This window comes from Vulpes vulpes, chromosome 2, assembly GCF_048418805.1.
Source record: "Vulpes vulpes isolate BD-2025 chromosome 2, VulVul3, whole genome shotgun sequence".
Lineage (NCBI taxonomy): Eukaryota > Metazoa > Chordata > Mammalia > Carnivora > Canidae > Vulpes > Vulpes vulpes.
Window position 1 is genome coordinate 19998929 of NC_132781.1, and position 23089 is coordinate 20022017.

The 23089-nt window shown below is 51.0% G+C and overlaps 3 protein-coding genes across 4 annotated transcripts; all 3 read right to left on the bottom strand.

The window, feature by feature from the left end:
* Positions 1-1370: 1370 nt before the first annotated feature.
* On the bottom strand, positions 1371-8724 carry LOC112910792 (amine oxidase copper containing 3). 2 transcript variants are annotated; one of them, XR_011999625.1, is made up of 4 exons: positions 6657-8401; positions 4593-4878; positions 4058-4237; positions 1371-3223 (listed from the first exon to the last, which is right to left on the bottom strand). XR_011999625.1 is itself a non-coding variant. In XM_025987090.2 (4 exons), the coding sequence occupies exons 1-4, from the start codon at positions 8254-8256 to the stop codon at positions 2948-2950; spliced, it is 2292 nt and encodes a 763-aa protein (XP_025842875.2). In that variant the 5' UTR covers positions 8257-8724; the 3' UTR covers positions 1371-2947. The 2 variants fall into 2 exon arrangements, 1 of the variants encoding a protein (XP_025842875.2); XM_025987090.2 differs by having other exon boundaries at positions 4058-4187; positions 6657-8724.
* Positions 8725-9232: 508 nt separating this feature from the next.
* Positions 9233-14145, bottom strand: AOC2 (amine oxidase copper containing 2). The gene is made up of 4 exons (XM_025987012.2): positions 12371-14145; positions 10302-10587; positions 9951-10080; positions 9233-9624 (listed from the first exon to the last, which is right to left on the bottom strand). The coding sequence occupies exons 1-4, from the start codon at positions 13956-13958 to the stop codon at positions 9358-9360; spliced, it is 2271 nt and encodes a 756-aa protein (XP_025842797.2). The 5' UTR covers positions 13959-14145; the 3' UTR covers positions 9233-9357.
* A 1233-nt stretch (positions 14146-15378) lies between these two features.
* PSME3 (proteasome activator subunit 3) lies at positions 15379-22505 on the bottom strand. Its single transcript, XM_025987011.2, has 11 exons — positions 21947-22505; positions 21221-21253; positions 21020-21082; positions 20722-20826; positions 19778-19826; positions 18995-19107; positions 18616-18684; positions 18422-18489; positions 18269-18323; positions 18053-18139; positions 15379-17165 (listed from the first exon to the last, which is right to left on the bottom strand). Exons 1-11 carry the CDS (start codon positions 21986-21988, stop codon positions 17085-17087), a joined length of 765 nt encoding a protein of 254 aa, XP_025842796.1. The 5' UTR covers positions 21989-22505; the 3' UTR covers positions 15379-17084.
* Between the last annotated feature and the right edge of the window lie 584 nt (positions 22506-23089).

Below are 23089 nucleotides of genomic sequence, written 5' to 3' on the forward strand. Positions count from 1 at the left end.
GCCCATCCCAGGGGCTGCAGGAGGAGAGTAAGGCAGGTGAGTACATGTTGTGCATTCCACTGTCTACATTTCTAGAGAAGTCCCAACTATGCCCTCTGAACTAAGCCTCAGGGCTCCCCTTGTCCAGGTCCTCTTAGGGCAAGGGGCCCATGTCCTAAAGATTTTAGCTTTGAGGGCACCAGTTCCTTCAGAACTTAACACGTTTGGTAAGTATTTACTCCTATCACCTGATCACAAATGTGAGGCCAACACTCTAGGCTGGCCTCAGTGGTCTAAGGAAGAGATTGAGTTGAGGTAGGGGGCTGAGGGTCCACCTTGTAGCCCTCCTGACCCCAACTGGACGGACATTCTAAGGATCCACATGTCCATCCTGCCTCCTTTCATCTGAGGCTGGGGCAGATGGTGAGACGTAGAGACAAATCCACACATAGTCACGTTTTCAGACAAAAGCTGGGAAGCATTCACACCCACTCACACATATGGCCACATACAAGCACCCACGATCTTCCGTGTGGACCTGGGTTTCAAGGTCATGAGGTTCACACGAGTGTGATTGGGGAAGGGGAGGGGCAGACCTCAGCATTCCCTCCTTCCGTTTCCCCCCAGCACTGACCCCCGTGAGGCTGAGGCTGGCCGTAGGAAGGAGCCAGAGGAGCTGCAACAAATGGATATGCATGTCACGGAGAAAGTACTCAGGTCAGGGAGACAGAAGTGCAAAGTCAGTGCCAGAGCCACAGCCGGCTATGGCATCTCCCTTCTCCTCTGTGCCAGTCTTCACTTGCTCCGTGTCCTGTGTCTCTGTGTTCTGTTACTCCTGCGTTCCCCTCGCTCTGTTCTTCCTCGCTGTTCTTTGGAACAGAGTTTCCCTCCAGCTCACTTGACTTCACCCCTATCCACTATTTCATTGGTCCAGAAGTGACCACGGGCTTGGGGCAGCACAGAGAGGAGCAGAAGGTTCCGTGATGCCCGAGCTCCCCTACATAGGATCTCGCTCTGGTCTGAAGCTAAGTGGAATCTCAAATAGGTTTCCTACACTTCACCTCCAGGCCTGGCCGGGCTCCCAGCAGGCAAAAATCACCTCTCTCCATTGCTTCCCATCGTCTTCTCTTTTAAGAGACGCAGAGAGGGAAAAAAGAGACAGAGGCAGAGACGGGGAGCAAGAGCACGCCCCTGAGGCTTAACATTTTCTTCAGGGGTGGACAGGCAAGCGAGTGCAAGGAGGTACCAGAGGCTGCATCCATTTCTCTGGGTCTCAGAAACATGACCAAATGCAGTCCCTGGGCCCATACCCTTATTCACTCTACCCTACCCCTACCTCACCTCTTCCTAAAAGACTTGTGGGTAAAAACCAACCAAACAAACGAGTCAGATCCTGTCTGGGTCCATTTTTTATTTTGTTTTGAATAGATAATAGTCACATGGCTCAAATTCAAAATATACAGAAGGGTACATAGTGCTAAGTCTCCTCCCTCCCCTTCCTCACCTCCCAACTCCCCTTCCCCAAAGCGACCAGTATCCCTGGTTTCTTCTGAATAAGCATATATAAGTAAATATGTATTTATAGTTTCCTCCTTTCTATCACACAAAGGAGAAGTGCACCACACACACTTCTGTGCTTTGGCGTATTCATTGGAAGATCATTCCCTGCGAGTATACACTGAGAGCGTTCTTTTTTAGCTGCATAGCGCTGTATTGTTAGGCTGTGTACAAATTTAGTTAACCAATCCTCTAGGAAAGGATGTTTCTCTGGTTTCTAATTTCTCACTATGGTCATACCCACCCCTCACCCAGATCCTCTGAGGGACAGCATGGTGGAAGCCACGCACCCCCCCCGCCCCCCGCCCAGCTTATTTGCATGGCCACCTCTAGGTCGCTGGAGTTCCAGAGTCTCTGCTTCCCACCCTTGGCGCCCACCAGCCTTCTGTGTCTGCTGCTGTGGAGCATGTGAGGTCACTGGTCACATACACCCCAGGCACAAATGACCGCTCCTCATTACCACTGTGTCCACAAATCCACCCCAAATGCTAACTTGAGCTGCTGCTGTCTATGTGACCATCCTTTGCCAGAGAAGCAAGGCAGGTGAATACAAGGCGGTGGACAGAACTTTCAGGAATTACAGCCTACCCTAGGACTGGGGTGGGGACGACTCCTACTCCGGTTTGTGACAGATACAGAGGGACGGACAGGGTTGTCCTCTCAAACTAGATGTTTGAGATTTCCACAGGCAGAGAGCCAGGAGAGGAGCCGTTAAGTCAAGAAATGAAGGCTAAGGTAGCATCAGGACAGGGAAACATTCTCTGAGGGCTGGGAGAGAAATTTCAGGCTGTAAGAACAGGTAGGAACAGGAAGAGGCAGCAGTTGGCCAAGGAAGGAAGAGGGAAAGAAGGAGGACTTGGATAAGAGGAATATGGGCTAAGGAATCTCCTCTAGCTCATCCCTAGATGTGTAGGTCCGACAGGAACCCTGCCCTGGGGCTCCTAGGGGACTGTCCCCAGTGCAGCAACACCATCCTCACCTTCCAAGGGAGAGACTGAAGAGGCTCAGGGGAGACCAGGAGGTGGGTTAAAAAGATTTGGGAAAGCCATAAAGCCAAAAAACAAAACCAAACACAAAATCACAAAAAAAATAAGTCTTCTGGGAAAAGCTTGGCCATTAGTCCCAGGCTTCAGCTGGCCATTCTTCTCTCAGCAGGTCGGGTGACCACAAAGCTGACTGGTGTCTCTGCCCCTCCCCCAGTGCCAGGCATCATAGGCTCAGGAGGCTCCCAGCAGGGAGGGGGTGTCAGGGAGGGCGATAGAGAGGGGGTCTGGGGGGGAGGGGAGGAGAGGAGCTTTGTGGTAGAAGGTAGGAGAAGACACCAGGCCACCTGGCCTGGGGCCTACTGTTCCCCTCCCCACACACCCTGGCCCCGGGGCCCCTGGCCACATTCCTCATCCTGGGGGGACCCCTAGTTGTGAGAGAAGCCCCCATGGGAGAAGGCAGGGAGGTCTGGGGCACAGGCAGCAGACTGAGGAAGGCAAGCCAGGGGGTTGACCTCGCAGGCCCCGGCATCCTGGTTCCCCTGGAAATAGACAGAGTCTGCAGAATCGAAGGAGGGATCCTGGTCAAAGAAGTTGTAGGGTCGGAGGAAGAAGCCCACAGCATTGCCCACAGTCACCGTGTTGGGAACATCTTCTGCATGAGGGATGTGCAGGAAACCAGCTGTCACCCAGGCCACCAAGTCCTGGCAAGGGAGAAGAAAGAGGACCTGAGGCCTGGTTTTGTGAAAGATATACCTGCCTCCTACAGTAAGTAGCCTTGGATGTGAGGATTCACCTTGCCAGTCCACTTTCCCTCAAAAAGACATTGTCTTTGTTGTTGTTGTTGTTGTTAAAGTAGTGTCTATACCTAGTGTGGAGCCCAATATGGGGATTGAACTCACAACCCTGAGATCAAGACCTGAACTGAGAAAGGATCTTAAGTGTTTAAACAGTTTTTCCTACTGGCCCAGGAGTCAGAGCATAGTCCATTTCATATTGGGAGCAAGCCCTGCCTCCCTGTTCCAGCCTGTGCCCTCCAACTCTGACATTTCCCATCATACCGCCATCAGCATACCCACCCCAGAGGGATGACTCCCTCATTCTCCAAGAATTCCCCACCTATGACTGAGAGGAGGATGGAGGAGGAAGATAAGGGTTTAGGAGCCAGAGAATGCCAACATTCAGAAATTAAGCCTTTAGAGGTCAAGTCAGAAATGAGAGAAGCATGAGACACAAGAGATGTGGTCTTCCAGCCTTCCTCGAATCCCGGGGCCCAAAAAAGACAAAGTCCATGAAGCTAAGACTCAAGAGAGCTGTGGGGTCTCCAAATGGGTTGGAACCTGAGCAAGAGTCTGCAAATGAACTTCCAGCTTGGGACGATTCCCTTAAGAGGTAATGATCAGATGTAGGAAAACACAGAAGGCAGGAATCAGCTCCATCCCTCCGGAGACCAGATGGTTTCAAGGAACTAAAGAGAAGGTGGGGTTCATCTCCGTGCCCCAAGTCTCCCTCCCTTGACCCTCCTACAGTCAGCTCACCTCTCCAGCAATGGTCTCATTGTTGATGAAGTCCTCGAAATCCACGGTGGGGGCCCAAGGGTCGTTCTGATTGTAGATGCTGGTGCTGCTGGGCTCCTCTTCCTTCCGCTGGGTCACAGCCAGCTGGTACCTAAGGAGGCACTGGTCAGGCCTCCATGGTCACTAACCCCGTCCTGCTGCCTGATTATGATGGAAGGAGGCTGAGTGCATGGACCTTGGGCTTCCCAACTCATCCACACAGTGACTCTGATGCCACCCTGGTGGGAAAACCAACCTCTTTCCACATCCTCCGGTTCCTCCCCCTGCCCTTTCACAGGATGGTCTCCCCCCCATCCAAAATGGGGAAGGGCACTCCTGCCTGGACATCAGCCCTGCACAGGGAACATCTGCCCAGTGTATGGGTTTTGATAACCAGGAAATCCTAATGGAGCTTTCACCTCGAATACAGTTTGAACTGAGTTCCCAGTTGCCCCTCTCAACACAGGGCGTCCTTCCTTCTCTTCCCCTTGCTTCTCTCTGACACCCCGCCACTCACCTCCCCCAGCTGAAGGCTCTCTCCAGGGAGCTGTTCTGGGGCAGCGGCTCCCCTGCAAAGCTGAGCAACTGGATGCGGTAGCCCCGTGGATGACCCCACTTGTTGCTGTGGTTGCTGGCCAGGTACACGTAACGGGGTGGGGTGCCCCCCAGGGGGAAGGCGGCCTGCTCCTCAGTCTCCAGAAGCTTCCTGGTCACCTGCAGCCTCTGCATCTGGTGTTCGGGGCTCCAGGGTACCGCCGTGGGGACATAGGTCATGTCCTCAGCCCAGACCCAGTTCTCTAGTCCTGCCAGGGTGGGGTGGAGGTGGGAGGGAGGGCTGGTCACGCTGCTGCCCTGTCCCCTCTGGACTGTGTCTCCTGCCCACCACTCACAGCTTCAGAGTGGGGGCCAAGGAGAAACCCAGAACTGACTGTGCCCCTTCTTCCCTTCCCTCTCTCCAGGATATATCACTGGTCTTTCAGCCAAAGCTGTTGACCTGTAAAGTATTTCTTCAGGGACTTCATCCAATAACCCTTCCCACTTACTAGGGGAGAGGACTGTGCTCAGCCCAGGATGCACAGAGCAATGAAGCCCAGTCCCTTTCCTCCCATGCTCACAGAGGCTGCAGAAGGCAAAGCCCTGAGGGGCCTGCAGCATGGAGGAGCACATTTGAGGTCCAAGGTCACAGGAATATAGATGCAGGAAGGAAAAGGGGACCTGCCTGGTTCCCTTTCAGCCTGGTCTCAGGAGATGACACAGCCGGGATAAAATAGGAGCAAAAGCACCTAAGCCTGACTAACCTGTGGCAGGTGTGGCCAGGGATGGGGGAGGGTGTGGGTGTTGGCTAAGGTGGCACTGGGGTGGGGAGGGGTAGGCTGAAGGGCAGGCTGGAACCACACTCTGAGGGGAAGGGCCTTTGAGGGAAGTCAGTTGGAGCTAGATGGGGGGGGGGGGGGGGCAAGCTAGCACAGGCTGGTAGGTAGTCCCTGGATCTGAGAGGAAGAAAAAAGTGGAAGCAGCAGAGAGAAGGCTGGCCCAGCAAGGCTTTGATATATTTCAGAGCCAGACCAGGAAAAAAATGGGTGATCGACTCAATATGGGGAAGGAAAGTGAGAAGATAGGGACTCCATGCCATCGTGGATCTTTGGCTGTCTCGGTGACCACCAAGCCTGGGAACTATCTGAACACTCCACAGTACCCATTCTACCTCCCTTGTACTTAAATGGATTGTGCCCAGAGAGAGAACTCCAGGGAGGAAGGGGGTTCACCTCCCACAGAAATGTGTAATATATATATATATTGTATATATGCAATATATAAATGTATAACCTGGGATGTTCCATGACTGGTGTGTGTGTGCCAGGGACTTGGAAGAGGTCCTCCCAAACCTCAGCACCACAGGCCACATGCAGAGAAATGAACGATGAAACAAAGGGCTGCCTCCCTAAAGTAAGACCCCTATAAGAAGAGCGGGGGAGGGGATCCCTGGGTGGCGCGGTTTGGCGCCTGCCTTTGGCCCAGGGCGTGATCCTGGAGACCTGGGATGGAGTCCCACATCAGGCTCCCAGTGCATGGAGCTTGCTTCTCCCTCTGCCTATGTCTCTGCCTCTCTCTCTCTCTCTGTGACAAGAAAGAAAAGAAAGAAAGAGAGAAAGAAAGAAAGAAAGAAAGAAAGAAAGAAAGAAAAGAAGAAAGAAAGAAAGAAAGAAAGAGAAAGAAAGAAAGAAGAAAGAAGAAAGAAAGAAAGAAAGAAAGAAAGAAAGAAAGAAAGAAAGAAAGAAAGAAAGGAAGAGCGGGGGAGGGACGAGGGCAAAGGGGCCTGAGCTCTGCCATTTCTCGAGATTTTCAGATGAAGTCATGTGGAGGGAGGGTGGCAGCTCTGCACCGGGGAAAATGAGCTAGTACCCAAATAAAATTCAATAGCCAACTTTCTCCCATCCAGCCAAAGAGGAAGTATGAAACTTCAAAACTGCAATTCATGTTCAAATCTTCCTTTCCTGGATGATTTCCATAAATTCCAAAGTAAATAGATAACTTTTCAGTCTCCTCTGCTGGAATCCTTGCTTCCCCAGGGATGTCTTACCTCCTACATCCAGATCCACCTTGAAGTGGGCGCTGTGGGTGTGGACGGTACCCAGGGTGTGCTCTCTGACCTGGTTCCCATACCTTCGGGCAGCACCAAAGAGGAATGCTGAGCTGATGTAGCCGGTGGCATGGAGTCGGACTTCTATGGCCCCATTGGGGTGGAAGACCATATCCCACAGGTAGTCATAATTGAGCAAGGTGGATACAGATCTGAGGATTAGCACTGTCTCTGCAAGGCCCCCAAAATAGTGGGAGTAGAAATCTGAGTGGTGTCGCCTCAAGGGGAGGCCCTGGTTCTGTTCAAACACACAAATGGCATCCCGTATTGTCTTGGGGGTGTGGGACTCCAGAAGGTAGTGCCAGTCCACATAGGTGGCCAGGTAGGGGCAGTCCACCCCCCGGGTCAGGGGAGTAGAGTACTTGCCCATGCCAAAGCTGCCATCAATATAGCGGGTCAGCATTGCTGCAGGGGAATTTCCACCATAGATGGCCAAGGCCTCTTGGAGGCTGATCTCATAAGCTAGTCGTTCTCCCTGGAAGCGGATGTCAAAGATCCTGGGGCCACTGAAAGCTCCAAGGCCAAAGGAGAAAGTCCACAATGAGGAGCTCACTCGACTGCCCTGGACACTGAAACGGGGGCCCTGGGGTAGGAACTGCAGAGGAGGAGCTGGACCCGGAGGCACCTGGGACTTGAGGGACCAGGACCCACCTGTGCCATTGTCTGGGACCAGCACCACATTCACCAGGCCTGCCTCAAACTGGTCCTCCAGATGGGCCAAACTGTCATAGTAGCGGCCTTGAAAGAACACCTTCTGGATGGTCCAGTGGGCAGGGTCCAGAGCCTTGTGGTCTACCAGCAATTCCAACCCCACGGGATGCAGGAAAATCCCAGCCCCTGAGATGTTGTAGTAGAGGCCAAACCAGGTGGCCCTGTCCCCTGACTGCAGACCTCGGGGGGCCGTGGTCATTGTCACCAGATTCCGTCCTTGGCGTTTGTAGAAGCAGCAGTGGTGGAGGAGCCCAGCAGCCTGGGGCAGCTCCCTGTCGAAGATCAGCTGGTCTATGTCCAGGTATTCCCGGATCAGCACGGGGCGTCGGTGATAGGGCAGGGGGCCCCCGTGACGCTCCACTGTCACATCCCGCAGGTGGGTGGGGTGAGGCAGCGGCCCCACCACCAGCTCACTCACATTGGGCTGGGGTTGTCCACCAAAGAAGATGATGGCCAGTGCCTCCCGGGCAGGCGGGGGGCTCCCCCTATCCAGGTGGGCCAGGGCTGCAGCCTTGGAGGGCAAGTGCAGCTCCACCGAGAAGACGCAGTTGTCCGAGGGGCGGGCCTGGGCTGCATCCACCAGGCCTGGCCCTAGCTGCTGGGTCAGGAAGCTCATCACAGCTGTCAGCTCCTCTCGGCTCAGGTCTGCAAACAGCTGGCTCTGGCCAGGGTGTGTCCAGGGCTGGGCGCTGGGGGACACAGCGGCGCAGCTGGGGGGCTGGCCGGGTTCACCCCCATCTCCTCCCCTGCCAGCTAGTAGGACACACACCAAGGCAAAAATGGTGATGACAGCCAGAGCAAGGAGCACCAGAGTGGTCTTCTGGTTCATTGTCTGTGAACGGCAGGACAGAGGATAGAACCAGAGTGGAGACGTGTGTTCTCAGGTCAGCAGAGTTAGGTCTCTCTTGGCTTCTATAAGGAGGGGGCTCCTGGATTCTGGCTGAGGTTCCCAGTGTTCAGTCGTTCAGGATACTGAGGGTGGGGAGGGTGGGAAGGACACGGGAAAGCTGGGGAGGGGGCGGGGCACGCCGGACTTGGGAGGCGGGCCTGACGCGGGCGGCAGTGATTTCCACAGACCTTACATGGCTTTGTCTTCCAGGCTCCAAATCAGACTCCGCTCTCTGGGTCAGGGTTGGAACTGGGGAGAGCTGGGGTAGGCAGAAGGAGAGTGAGGTTTAAAAATAATGCAACTGACCAACTGAGCCTGGAAAAGCATCACCAGTGAGGAGCTGGTTCTGCTCAGAGCAGACCCTCGTCCTTTGCCCGCTTCTTCCCCCAACCCCCACCTTCCAGGGCCAGATGTTCCTTTTCCTGTAAGTTGGAACTATTGTTCTGCTTCCAAGGAAACCCCCCCCCCCCCCAGCCCTGCAGCTTCCCAAGCGGCATCCTCTTGCCCTCTCTTCTTCCATTGCTAATTTCCTTGGCCAGTGTCCTTAATATTTTTTTTGTGGGGGGGAGACGCGGGGACAGGAGGGAATGGGGTGGATTCTAGATACTTCAAAAGTCAAATAGAAATTCGAGCGATAAAAATATTGTAATACTTTTTATTATAAATCACACACACCATCTATTTTTACAAAATTCTATCCATTCTTCCATTTCAATGCACATGCATAAAGAAATGTCTGGTATAAAGTTCACCAAATGTGAACACTAGCTATTTCTAAGTGGTAGAATTTGTGGTGTTTTGCTTGAATATTTTAATAATCCTATCATTTGCATAAATCCACCATTTAAACAAAATGAATTGGAATAAGAATTAATGGAAAGGATATATATATATATATATATATATATATATATAGTGTGGGAGGCTGTTTTTCCTAAGGAACAATAAGAGGGTAGAAGTCAAGGGGGCAGGAAGTGGGAACAGAGAGAAAAATACAAATGTCTCAGCAACCCCCCTCCATGTCCCACCGCACCCTTGGGGCTACAAGTCCTGGTAAAAGAATGGGGGCATGTCCGGGACACAGGTCGCCAGGTGAGGAATGCAGGCCACGGGGTTGACACTGCAGAGCCCAGTATCCTGGCCCTTCTCAAAGTAGACACTGCCAGGGGAGAAGATGGAGGGATCTTCATCAAAGAAGTTATAGGGCCGGAGCAAGAAGCCAACTCTGTTGCCCAGAGTCAGTGTGTTGGGGACATCCTCAGCATGGGGAATATGCAGGAAGCTGGCTGTGACCCAAGCCACCAGGTCCTGTGGGAAGAGGGAGAGGCTGAAAGACTTTGGAAGTGAGACCCACAGAACCACCCCTCCTCGGCCACCATCCCCAACCTCTAGCCTCAGCCTTGCTTCCACCTCCACCCAGCCCTGGGTCCACACAGCAGGCCAGGTGATTCTTGTGAGAAGCTGCAGGATGGTTAGTGTCCCAGGGCTAATCTTACCCCAAGAGAGATGACCCATGTTGGCTCCTGAATCTGAGAACTAGAAACCTACCATTCCCTCCAACCTACGGTCAGGGACTGGGCAGCCAAGTTATCAGGCTTAAGTTGTTCCTCTGCTCTGCCTCTAGGGCTACCAACCTCTCCTAAGAGGGTCTCATTGTTGATGAAGTCAGCAAAGGCCATAGTGGGGGTCCAGATGTCATTCTGGTAATAGATGCTGCTACTCTGTGACTCCTCTTCCTTCCTCCGGGTCACCACGAGCTGGTATCTGACCAGGAAGGTTGAAGGAAAGTGGTGTCAGAAAACATCATTGGCCATTCTTGGCCTCGAAGTCCTTCGGACCTGAGACTACACAAGACCATTTCCCATCCCATATCTACTTGGATCCAAGAGGAGGTATAGGGGTGAGTGGTAAGCCAAGGGTAGTGGGTTGGGACGGGGAACAGGACCCGTCCTTCCCGACCACCCAGTGCCCAGAGCCATCCTCACCTCCCCCAGCTGAGGGCCCTCTCCATGTCGCTCTCCAGGGGCATGTGTATGCCGAGGGGGCTGTGGATCTGGATTCGGTACCCGCGCTGGTGACCCCAGGCATTAGTCTGGTTGCTAGCCAGAGAAAGGTAGCGGGGGAGGGGGTTTCCCAAGGAAAAAGCTGTCAGGTCCTCCCTTCCCAGGACCTGCCGAGTCAGCTGTGGCCGCTGCAGCTGGTGCTCTGGACTCCAAGGGGCTGCCACAGGTTTAAACACCACGTCTTCAGCTACCACCCAGTTTTTCAGCCCTGCCAGGGGGAGGGGGGAGAGGAGTTCCACACCAGGTGAGACGGTCCCTTGTCTTCCACAAGATGCCCACTGCACTGGCCTCACAAAGGGCAACAGAGCTCGTCAGAGAGCAGTCTGTGCTGGGAGCCAGGTCGGATTCGAGTGCCAGCCCATCTTCTTTGAACCTGCCCTGTTCAATATGGCTACGACTGGTCACGAGTGGCTAGTTCCATTTACACTAAAAATGCAGTTCTTCAGTTATACTAGCCACATTTTAAGTGCTCAATTGCCATGTGACTAGTGGCTAATGACATATCGGCACAGATGGAGAATATCCATCACTGCCTAGAGTTCTGCTAGCACTGGCTTACCCAGTATACCTTGGACCATTTCTTTGCTTCTCTGATTCTTTCTGAATTTCTATAGTGGGCATAATAAAAGCTGTTCTGTGGCTGAGCTCTGTAAGTGGAAAAGCACACCCAGGTGGCTAGTTACATTCTTGTAACTATGAAAGAGATTTGTCTGAGAGAAGCTGGCCGGAAAAACCCAATCCCCTTACAGGGTGCCCTGCATATTCCTCCCAGCTCTGAAACTTTTCTTTCTCCACAAGGTGGGGACCATTGTTTTCTTCCGAAGTGAGTCGATTTAGCTCTTAAACTGTCTGAAAACCCCCCAGAACTCAATTGCACTTGTAATGTGCACTCATCTTTCCCACTTGGCACTTAAGATTAGACTCTTTTTGCAGGTTCAGGCTCCACCCTATAGGGATCCAAATGTTACTCACTCTTACTTCCCAATACAAGGCTCTTTAAGGCCAAAAATGCTGAAGAGAAACTTCAGATTAGGAAAGTCCAATTCCAAATATGTCAAAGAATAATCCAGATAATACTCATTTCAGTCATGCTATTTTCTTAGTTCTCCTCCCACCCCAACCATGTCTTTATATTCAAGAGGGTAAGAAAATGTTTCACAGGAAAGTTGTGTGCCAAGCATTATACCAAAGCAGTCTACTTGTCCCATTTCCCCCCATCCTCCTTAGTTTGGCGAAGGTCTGGTAGACTTCTATTTTTCTTTCTGGGTCTAATAGTCTATGATTTGATAAGTTTATTTTGTTCTTGACAAAAATCTCTCAGGAGTAGCAAGTCCTCTCTGTGCTTTGAGCCCCACTTGAGAAATCCCTTTCTACACTTGCAGCAAGCCTATTGCATGCCTGTTGGGTCACCGGAAGGCTGGTTGTGATGACATGTGCTGGCAGGGATGGGATGACCCTCCCCAGGAGGATGGTAAGGCCACTATCCTATGTCCTGTTTATGAAATCCTGTGAAGCAACCCCCCATTCACACCCCCCTCTTGTGTCCCAGGACCACCTCTACTCTGAAAACCTCATTAGGCTGCTTCCTATCCTCTGCTCAGGCCTCTGCTTTCCCCAAACTCCACTGACCCTCAGAATCAGGACAAAAAACTCAAGAGCCCCAACTGCTGGGGTAAATTCACTAGCCACAGGCACTCAAGACAAAGGCAGCCAGGCACAGCCATTGCATTTAAGCCAGTTTCACAATCACAGCGAGGCAGGGGGGCTGGGTGACCAGGGCCGGGTAGGGGCACTCCTCTACTTTTGGCCAGATACCCAGTACACCCAGTATTTCAGGCTGACTGCAGTCGAATATACTCCAATCAGCCCCTGCTCTGTTGCCATAATATATCATGGTGCCAGGACTCTACCCTCTGCTGCCTCTAGCTTGCTTTGGGGGTCTCCCTTCCCTCTGCTCCACCCCAAGTCTCAGCCCTCACCAGAGCACTCACCTGCCACATCCAGGTCCAGCTTGAAGTGGAAGGCATGTGTGTGCACTGCCCCCAGCACTCGCTCCCCCACACGGTTCCCAAAGAGGAGGCTCTCCTCACCCCCACTCAGGAAAGCCGTGTTGATATAGCCCGTGGCATGGACCCGCCCTTCCAGCGCCCCATTTGGGTGCAGTACAAAGTCCCAAATGTAGTCATAGTTGCCTACAGAGGACACAGACCTGACTACAAGGGCCGAGCCAGCCAAACCACCATAGAAATGACTCTCAAGGTGATTGTGGTGCCTCCGAAGGGGCAGTCCTTGGGCCTCCTCGAATACACATACAGCCCCCGGGAGCAGCTGGACTGCCCCTGTGCCCACCAGTATGTGGATGTCCACCATTGTAGATTGATAGGGGCAGTCCACTCCCCGAACCAAGCCCCGGCTGTGACGGCCAAGTCCATAGCTGCTATCCAAGTATCTGGTCATCATTGTCTTGGGTGAATCGGCACCATAGACAGATACACACTCCTGGACACTGACTTCATAGGCCACTCGCTCGCCCTTGAACCGAATATCAAAAATCCTCATGCCACTAAACACCCCGTGACCAAAGGTAAATGTCCAGAGAGAGGATGCCACCAGGTTCCCTTGCACGCTATATTGGGAGCCCTGAGGTGAGAAGTGAAGAGGGGGGAGAGGACCTGGGGAGGCCCGGGACTTCAAGGATGAAGCCCCATTTGGCAGGGGTAGAGGAACCCTAACCACTTCCAGCCGGCCAGCCTTAAACTCCCATTCCAACTGGCCCAAGTCTGCATAGTAGCGCCCAAGGTAAAAGACCCGTTGGACAGCCCAGTGGGCAGGGTCCAGGGCCCTGTGGTCCAGCAGTAGTTCCAGCCCCACTGGGTGAAGGAAAATGCCAACACCTGAGATATTATGGTAGAGGGCTATCCAGGTAGCACGGTCCCCTGAACGCAAGCCACTGGGTGTGGCATGCAGAGGTGCCAAAGTGGAGCCATTGTAGTTGAAGACAGAAGCCAGAAAGACTGGTGCCTTGGGTAGCTCCACCTCCTTCAAATGCTTCCACATCTGGGCATACTCCGCTCCCAGCATGGGGCGTCGGTGATAGGGCAGGGGGCCCCCGTGACGCTCCACTGTCACGTCCCGCAGGTGGGTGGGGTGAGGCAGCGGCCCCACCACCAGCTCACTCACATTGGGCTGGGGTTGTCCACCAAAGAAGACGATGGCCAGTGCCTCCCGGGCAGGCGGGGGGCTCCCCCTATCCAGGTGGGCCAGGGCTGCAGCCTTGGGGGGCAAGTGCAGCTCCACCGAGAAGACGCAGTTGTCCGAGGGGCGGGCCTGGGCTGCATCCACCAGGCCTGGCCCTAGCTGCTGGGTCAGGAAGCTCATCACAGCTGTCAGCTCCTCTCGGCTCAGGTCTGCAAACAGCTGGCTCTGGCCGGGGTGTGTCCAGGGCTGGGCGCTGGGGGACACAGCGGGGCAACGGGGAGGCTGGCTGGTGCCACCGTGGCTGGTCAGCAAGACATAGGCCAGGGCAAAGATGGTAATGAGGGACAGTGCCAGGAACACGAGGACTACCTTGAGATTCATGATGAATGCTGAAAGCTGAAAGGGGAGTCCTACCAGCTGCTCCTTCCAGTTACTGACATCAAATCGGGGTTTATATTCAGTAGGATGGATAGGAATGGAGAAAACTCCACCCTGTGGGTTGGACAGGAAATTTCTGACCTTAATTTATATAATTCTGTTCCAATTTTCTGTTCCGTGGTTTGGCTCAAGGCACTACTTCCACGTGCATAGCCTCTCCCCTGTCCCTGAACTCCTGGTGGCAGGACGGTAGGAGTTCTGATTGCCATCACTTAGACCAGACTAGATGGCATTTGGATTAACTCTAAACTCTACCTTTCACTTAGAATGGATCTGAGGATGAATGCAAACCTCAGATGCCCAGTTAAGTGCTGTGTGCTACACATAGGCACCCAAACTATCCATTTGGATACACATAGGCACCCAACTATCCTACCTCCTAGCAGGCACTCCCCCCAGTATTCCCAGGACCCACGGCCCAGTTCAGTAACAAGTACTTGGCCAGCTGCCAAAGGCCAAGCCCCTGCTTTGTAGTTTCAGGTCTCTTCCATCTAGCCATTGGGAAAGGATGAGTGCCTGGGCTCAGCAGTCCGATTTGTATACCAACCCCACGTCCCTATGCTATATGACCTCAGAGGAGTCACTTAATCATGAGTTTCAGTGTCCTCACCTATAAAGGAGGGGTAAACTATTCTAGATTCATGAAAATTGAACATGGTCATGCACATAAAGTACTTAACAGAACCCAACACAGGGAAGGCATTCAAAAATTGTTAGCTTCTGGAACCGATCTCTGGAACAGAATACAGCGGATGTTCCTCACCGTTCAAGACCTTAAATCTCTTTGCAGAGACAATGAGGGGATCACTGGATATTAGAATGCTACTTTGCAAGGTGGAAGTTGAGGAAACTTTATTTCAGAGAGAGCTAGAATCCTAGACAGCCCTCCAAGTCATTGGAAAACCAAAAGCAGGAAACCCTGGTATCTCCTCAAGAAATTTAAGACACTAATCAGCAGGGAGAATTAGTATAAGGTCAAGAAAATGACCGGGTAGGCTGTTGCCTTGAACCAGGTGATCTCCCACACGCGGAACTAGAGCAGCCTCTACTGGCAGTTCATGGGTATCACCAAGGAGACAGCAAGGAACTGGGTATCTTGGGAGGTTAGACAGAAGCAGCTTAGGTTTGTAAGGGCTAACTTTCACATAATTCAGACTGAACACAAGTAAAGGACCCACCCCTGCCTCCTGGTAGGCAGAAGCCTCAGTCTTTCCATTATTTTAGAGAAAAGAGGCAGTTCAATTGGTATAAAAACACCCAATAGGGTGGCTGGAGGTGTATGTGGAGGTGGGTGTCCCCGTGCACACGCACTTGAGTGTGGGCATATCCCTAGCCACCAGAGCATCGCACCAGGGTCTGCAGCTTTAGAAAGAGGTCAAAGTACCTGCGTTTTTAATAATTTCTTGACATGGTAAAAGAATTTTACATTACGATCCAAGGGTGGTAGAGTAAGGAGGAGGGGCAGCAGAATAATCCAAAAAACAAAAAGGGAAACTGAGAAACACATAGTGGGGAAAAGGGTAGGGTTTTAGCTGGAAGGGATCTGGAGGGTGGGTAGGGGCACTGCCCAACTAAAATGCAATTGGTTTGTTACTGAGTACTATTCATGGGAAGACAGCATTCTGACTCCTTCTCTACAGCATACTGGGAGTAAAAATGATGCATCTGGGTGGAAATATGATTGGGGATGAAGGCAAGGGGAAGAATGAGAGTCAGAAACAGACATGGAGAGAGTCGCTGGCAGGCTGACTGCAATACTAACTCTCCAGTAGCGGCAGAATAAAAAAGTAGGGGTTTGATGAGGGTTAACAGAAAAGCTGTAACAAGTGATCTCTCTGGAAGATTCAAGAGATAGGAGGCAACTCTTCTACGGTTTTGACTTGCCTGGCAGATTTTCACATACACACAAAGCGTACACGCGTGTGTGCATACACACACACAGACACACAGGTGCTGCTTTCCTTGGAAGCACAATACTATAAATAAGAGAAATATTTTTCCCCTAGGAAAGCCCAGCAGAAGCAGCAGCATCTGGCTCTCAGAGCTGCAGGGAGCCCCACGCCAATTTACAACTGGCCTAGAAGAGGCAACCAGGAGCCAGAGGACCAGCCTTTGCAGTGATGCCCCAAAAGACCAGAGTCACAGAGGAAGGGGCCTTCCCCAGATCCTCTGCTTCTCATCTCTCGGCTCTCCTCCAACTCACCAGCCTCTGGGCATCAAGAGCCTGTATATAAGAGCAGAACGAGGGGCCCCAGTGTGCAAGGACTAAGACAACTATCACCTTCTGAATGATGTGTGTGTGTGACAGAGTTCTTGGGGGGGGGGGGGTTGGGGGGACAAAGGACAACACCACAGACTATGCGATGGGGAAATCAGGTTAAGAGTAGGAAGGCATGTGCGTGCATGTCTGTACGTATGTGTATACCACACACCTATGTGTATGTGAAAATCCTGGTTATAAAAACATCTCAAGGAGCTAGGGACTTGGCAGAAGGCCTAAGGTGTTTCTTGTCATGATCAGGTTCAAGGTGGGATGTATGTGGATGGGAAATCCTAAGTTATCACCAGGAAAACTGTGGGAGGGAGGATCCAATGTCCCACACAGTGGCAAGAGACACTAACCTTACATCAGAGGAGAGGAGCTGGACCCCTCCCACCCCAGTTCCTAAAAAACACCTAGCACTTTCCTTTCAGTTCCCTCAGCTTCTAATGAACTAATCAACAGAAGGAAAACAACACAAAGCTCAAGACACAGGAGGGAGAGGGCAAGGAGAGAAAACACAAGTATTCCTATGCCAATATCCTGCACACACAAACCTGGAATTCTCCAGAAATTAGGACAGGTCAGGTGTGGGGTATTAGGGAAAGAAATAGAAGAGTTCCTGAGGCCTGAAAAAAGAGGTAAACACGTCACAGAACTACATGAGAGTTTCATTAGACTCTAACTAAAAACAGAGAGGTGTGATTACTATTTCCAGCCAGTTTCCCCATCACGATAGTCATGTAACAAACCAAGGCAATGTCGGTCTTGAGCCAGACTCACAGAGTCCCCTGGCCCTGGCCCTGGCCTCAGTACAGTGTCTCTGCATTGCTGCTCCGGGGCCGTTTGATCTTCTCGATATTTTTCAGGATCATGTCATGTAGAGTGACCTGGGAGAAGAGGTCAAGGAATCACACGTTTGTTCTATCTGACCTCCCAAAGAAACTAGATACCCCCACAAGTCCCCAACCAATCACATGCAAAATCCCAATCCCACTCACTGGAACCTGAATTCAGGGCGGCTGTCTCTCCTCTGTCATACCCACACATTGGGGATTCCTGGATACTTCCCAGGCCCCAAGTGTCGAATAACAATCAACAATGGTACTGGGTCTTTTAACGTGTTATTTCACTCATTTTTGGAAAAAAAAAATTAATTTATTTGAGAGAAAAAGAGCAAGTGGTGAGTGAAGGCGGGGGGGGCGGGGGCAGAGAAAGAGAATCTCAAGCAGACTCCCTGCTGAGCGTGGAGCTCAACACAGGGTTCAGTCCTACTAATCTCAATCCCACTATGCAGGAGATCATGCCCTAAGCCAAAATCACAAGTTGGATGCTTAACCAACAGAGCCATCCAGGTGCCCCTATTTCACTCATTTTTAAAAAACCATCTTTGTAAAAAAACAAAACAAAAAACCCCCATATTTGTGCCATAGATACTCTAAGTTCTATCTTAGAGATGAAGAAACTGACATTTGAGGTTCGACATCTTGCCTAAGGCCACAGATTACAGGAAGAATTTGTTCTGAACCTAAGCCTTGTGACTCTAATGCTCACATTTTCACACCTATACTGCACTACACTCCCTGCTATCCAAACAGAAAGGGAGATCCCCAGCTATGCACCCTCAATGATCTCAGCTCTCAACTCAGTTAATGAGAATTTATCCTACTCATTTTATCCTACTCCATCCCCCACCTCAAACCCCAGAAAATGACAAGAACATGACCCCTAGGACTAACAGGCAGGGTGACTATGGGCAGGGACCAAGGTTACTCACATATTGATTCCTTAGCTCTGATATGATGAGCCGAAGGCTGATATATTCTTTCTCATCAATTTCTGTCACGGTACGGCGATAGTCCTCCTGAAAGGAGGGTGGAGGAAAGGCTAGTTGCTGAGGCTGGGCTGTCCACAGATGGCAGCTCTTGCAGAGTAACAGCCACTCCTCCCTCTCCTTCCACTTCCACCCTCAGACCCCCACACCCTTACTTACCACATGGGGATATTTAGCTATTTTAGAAACCAATTTGGCTCTTGTAATATAATATCTGTAAGGAGAAGAAGAGGAAGAAGCTGCAGAAGACCCTGGATAGTGCTTGCTATGTCACCAGCCCCCAATTCCTGGGCCACGCCCAAGAAGCCCTACCTAGAAATCTGGTCCAGATAAGATGCAGCTTCACTCTCAACAGTTCTTAGTTCTGCAACTGTCTCCTCCTAAAAAAAACCCAAGGGTCGAGGTCAAGTCACTTCCATGTCACTCAAAGAGCCAAAGAGAAAGCAGGGAAAAGGAGAGTAAACCTTTTGAACCTTCCTCTCCAGTTTGTAATACAAGCAAGTTACCTGAATGGACACCCCGAAGTTGTTCCCATCTTCTATCCTGGGAATCAGAAGCTGTACCCACATTTTGACCTGAAGGGTGAGAGGACCAATATATATATACATATATATGGATATATATAGACATATATATATATATATACACACACACACACACACACACACACACACACACACACACGAAGACCCTCGCTTTTTCTGCTGAAGCCATGAAATATACAATCCTTGCTGCTGGGATCAGATGCCAGGAACATGGTAGCCAAGATACTTAATGTGCCAACTCCTCTATCACCTCCATGCCTCCTGCCCCACAACCAATATTTTTCATAATTCAAGCCAGGCTTTTTGGGGTCAGCCCTTAAGTCACTAGCCCCTGCCTCACCGTGTTGCATTTTTCAATCAGCAGCCGGATCTCAGGTTTCACTTTCTCAATAATGTCCACTAGCTGCTGGTTGCTTTTTAGCATCCCATTGGGCATCACGAACACCTTGGTTCCTGGCAGGGACATGAAGAAGGTCAAATGATTGAGGGGTTGGGGGACAGGACATAATACCCCCACCTTCTTTGTTTCCCAGACCCATGAGATGCTATGATCTCTGCTTTTTATCTAAAATGAGTGTCTAAAGTGCCGAAGTCAAGGGATCCCTGGGTGGCTCAGCGGTTTAGCGTCTGCCTTTGGCCCAGGATGTGATCCTGGGGTCCCGGGATTGAGTCCCGCATCAGGCTCCTTGCACGGAGCCTGCTTCTCCCTCTGCCTATGTCTCTGCCTCTCTCTCTCTCTCATGAATAAATAAAATTCTTAAAAAAAAAAAAAAGTGCCAAAATATGAATAAGGAAAGAATAGAAAATTAAAATATGCTCTAAAGATTTAATGCACCAACTATTACTGAAAAAAGAGAAAATAACTAGAACTTCTGTGGAAAATCTAAGATGTGTAGCCACCTCAAACCTCTCCCCCTTGACAGTCCACACTAAGTCAACCGCTCCCTGTTTATTGGGAAATTAGGTTTGGGGTGCTAAATAATAACCATGTTTGTAGAACTTTGGAATGCTAATGCTGGAAAATAAAATTCGGTCTTGTTTTCTGATCAGAGACTGCCAGATCAATCCTCCTGCTCAGGGTTGCAAGTCAGGGAGTAGGTGGGCGGGGGAGACTGGCTCTTACCTTGGAAGGCCTCTTCACATTCATCCAACCTTCGCTTCTTGTAAGTGGGCTAAGGATACAGAGATAGGAATTAGCCTGCTCTTGACACCCATATTCCCATCACAAGTTACCCTTCAAGCAAGTCTAATCTCTTTGGCCCCATAGGCTGTTTTCATTTATGCACAATTTACTAAGCATATATAAGACTTTAAAAAAGATTCTTGCCACAAAGCAAGTTACAATCTAGTTGGGAAGACCAGCCTTCAAATGACACATTAAGCAACTGGGGGAGAGGGGTGGATACTATAAGCAACAGGAAAAATGAACCATTCAAAGCACAGTGAATATACTAAAGGGAATATGTACAAATCTTCAACTTCCACAAAGAAGTACAATATTCAATCAACAAACATGTACTTAGCACCTACTATGTACCAAGTACAGTGCTAGGTGCTAGGGATACAAAGATGATTAATAGTTTCTGTTTTCCAGAATTGCAAGCTCTATCAATGACACAGTAATTCAGACAATACAGTGTTAACAGTGTTATTATGAAATGTGGACATGTAACTGGCAAGCACTGGGTTCTAAATATATGCCACACAGACAGAGACTACAGTCATATAGCAAGCACTACTCATCCTCTAACAATACTCAAGACATTGAAAAAGGTAAGAAAAATCTTGTTTAGAGCCACAGGGACAGACCAGATAACTTGAGGAAACCTGTAGCTACTAGTCCTATTTAGAACTCACTGTAGGACAAAGTAACATTACATTACACACTTCATGCTATAAATGAAAACCAGGGTCTCAAAGTGGTATACTGGAATCATCAGGTCTATAAGAGCCCTTGTTCCTAGATCCTAATCCACTGTCTCCTCCGTATGTGTTTAAATTGACTAGGAAGAACAGAGACTAGAGAACTATTGCTTCAGAATACAAAGAAAAATACAGGACACTCACACCGTCCAGTCCATCGTGGCTATTGGTGAGAAGAATAGGATCAGGGACTGGGAGATTCATGTCTGAGTGGATCTGAGTTAGGTCATGGATGTTTAGGATTGGTTCCTGAAAGAGAGACGCCCACCCCCAAAACAACATCAGTCTTTTCAAAATGAACAAAGAAGTATTTTATTTGAAGGGCAAGAAATGAGAGCATTTTACTGTACAAAACAAAATAGAATCAACACATGATTTCTCCCATTTGACAGAAAGACCAGAGCCAAAAAAACTGGGGAATTTGAAGAAAAGAGTCTCTCACCTTCAAAAAGCTATCAAGTTCTAACAACTTCTTTGGGAAGAAATTTGCCACCAAGTCTTCTGCCTAAAAATGAAGGAAAATACAGCTCAATTAATAATTGTGGGAAGGTCTCTCTCTCTACAGATCTCTTCTTTGGGAAATTCCCAACTATCAACCAACGCTTATTTATTTTATTTTGTTTTTTTTTTTTATTGCACTCACCTCACTTGTGATCCGCTCCCTGAAAGAATCAACCTAAAATTAACAAAGAGAGCAATTCAGTAACAGCAAGTCAATACCTGGCAACAGAGGTTAAGGGCAGGACGGGAAAACCCAAATCCAGCCGTACTCCCCTCACCTTGTAATTGTAATGAGAAGCTGAGAGGCCCCCAGACTGTAAATACTTTATTTTTTTGAGGATCCATTTCTCCATCTCAGGAGAGGGAAGTGGGGCTTGAGAGTAGCACCCGCCTGCCTTCCCTCCCACCCTCCCTCCCTGTGTCTGAAGCTGTCTGGATTTGAGAGCAAACGAAAGTCAGGTAGACAGGGGGCATGTGAGCTCACAAACGTGCCAAGCCCCCATCCAGACCTAGCCTTTGATACCAGGGAGGCCTGACGCCAAGGGTAGGGGTAGAACAGCGTAGCATCCGGAGGCGGGGACGTTGCTGGACTGGGGACTTCCAGCTGTCACTGGCCTAAAGTGTTGAGTCCACCACGTGTCCGCGGAGGTTTCCTCGGGGCTCTCCACCACCAGATGCGGTTCACAAGGCCACCCCATATTATCCTCTCCCCTGATGCCGTCTCCGGGAGTGGGGGGCTGGGCTGAGCTGAGCGGAAGCTCAGAGCTGGTGTCCCCAGGGAGACAAAGACGCCATGGGGAGTGGGGAGCCGGTCAGACTGCTCGGAAATCGAAGCGGGGGGTAAGGAGGCCCAGACCGGTGCCGCTACCTTGAGCTTCACTTCCTGATCCACCTTCAGCAACGAGGCCATGGCCGGGCCGGGCCGTGTCCGCTCCACTGGAGACCAGAGGCGCTGTGGGCTCCGGGGAGGGGGTCAGAGGGACGGGAAGAATCTCGGCTGTTCTAGGGACACGACCGCCCTCGCTGGCTCACTCACTGCTCGCTCGCTCCCTCCCGCCGAGCCGTCCGCCCGCCCGCCTGCTGCCTGCTGCCTGCTCACTCTCTCGCTCGCCCTCCCGGCTTTCGCCGCTCACGCCGGAAGTTACATCACAGCCAATCGCCGGGACTCCGGAGAGGCGCACGTGCCCTGCGCAGCCGCGCTGGGGTCCAGCCCTGGACGTCCGAGACCGGACTCCTAGCAGCCGGCATCCAATGCCGGGTAAGGGCGAAGTAGGAGGGAGAGCAGCCGAGGGTGGTTTGCTGAAAACTGAGCATTAGAGAGACTCCAGTACAGTTTGACATTGTTAGCTCGGCGCTCGCCCTCACCACAGGGACCTTCTGAACCGCTGCCGCCTCGAGGACAGGACGGACAGGGCCGTCGCGCCCCAGTGACGTCGGCGGAGGAAGCCGGCGGCCCGGCGCTGGGCTCGGGGTTCTACTCTGTGATTCTTGCTGCCTCCTCCCGTCGGCCGAAGCTCTAGTGTTAGGCTAGAGTCAAACAGAAGTCAAGCTCTGTTGTCCCGGCCTTCTCCACCTTCCTCCGCCACTTAGCCTCATACAGTTCGAGACCTCAGAGATCAGCTGCCTGATGGGCTGACATCCGGAGCGCGGCATTGCTTGTGCAAGCCCACACAGAGTTTCCAGACCCAGATCTCCCGACTTTCAGGACAATGCCGTTATCTATTTTCCTAATAGGAGGCAGAGACCGTACCTCTTCACTCGCTCATTCATCCGGTCTCTCTTAACATTGGTTCTTTCGCTCAGTAAAATGGAGGCAGGACGCTGTACTAGGCCCTGGGATGGCGTTGTCTCAGAGCGGAGAAATACACGAGTTCCTTATAGAAGTAAAAAATCATCTAGTAGCCACATTAAAAAGTCAAACAGGTGAAAATAATTTTAATCCTAGATTTAACCCAGTTTATCCAGACATCATTTCAACATGTAACCAATATAAACCTACGAATGAGATCTT

Excerpts from the sequence above, each read along its gene's own strand:
- LOC112910792 (XM_025987090.2), bottom strand. The coding sequence starts at position 8,256 with ATGAACCAGAAGACCACTCTGGTGCTCCTTGCTCTGGCTGTCATCACC. Across the intron at positions 4,879-6,656 it reads GGTGGATCTGGATGTAGGAG|GACTAGAGAACTGGGTCTGG; the intron begins GTAAGACATCCC and ends CCACCCTGGCAG. Across the intron at positions 3,224-4,057 it reads ATGAGACCATTGCTGGAGAG|GACTTGGTGGCCTGGGTGAC; the intron begins GTGAGCTGACTG and ends CTCCCTTGCCAG.
- AOC2 (XM_025987012.2), bottom strand. The coding sequence starts at position 13,958 with ATGAATCTCAAGGTAGTCCTCGTGTTCCTGGCACTGTCCCTCATTACC. Across the intron at positions 10,588-12,370 it reads GCTGGACCTGGATGTGGCAG|GGCTGAAAAACTGGGTGGTA; the intron begins GTGAGTGCTCTG and ends TCCCCCTGGCAG. Across the intron at positions 10,081-10,301 it reads AGGGCCCTCAGCTGGGGGAG|ATACCAGCTCGTGGTGACCC; the intron begins GTGAGGATGGCT and ends CTTCCTGGTCAG.
- PSME3 (XM_025987011.2), bottom strand. The coding sequence starts at position 21,988 with ATGGCCTCGTTGCTGAAGGTGGATCAGGAAGTGAAGCTCAAG. Across the intron at positions 20,827-21,019 it reads AACTTGATAGCTTTTTGAAG|GAACCAATCCTAAACATCCA; the intron begins GTGAGAGACTCT and ends TCTCTCTTTCAG. Across the intron at positions 17,166-18,052 it reads CAGAGCTAAGGAATCAATAT|GTCACTCTACATGACATGAT; the intron begins GTGAGTAACCTT and ends CTCTTCTCCCAG.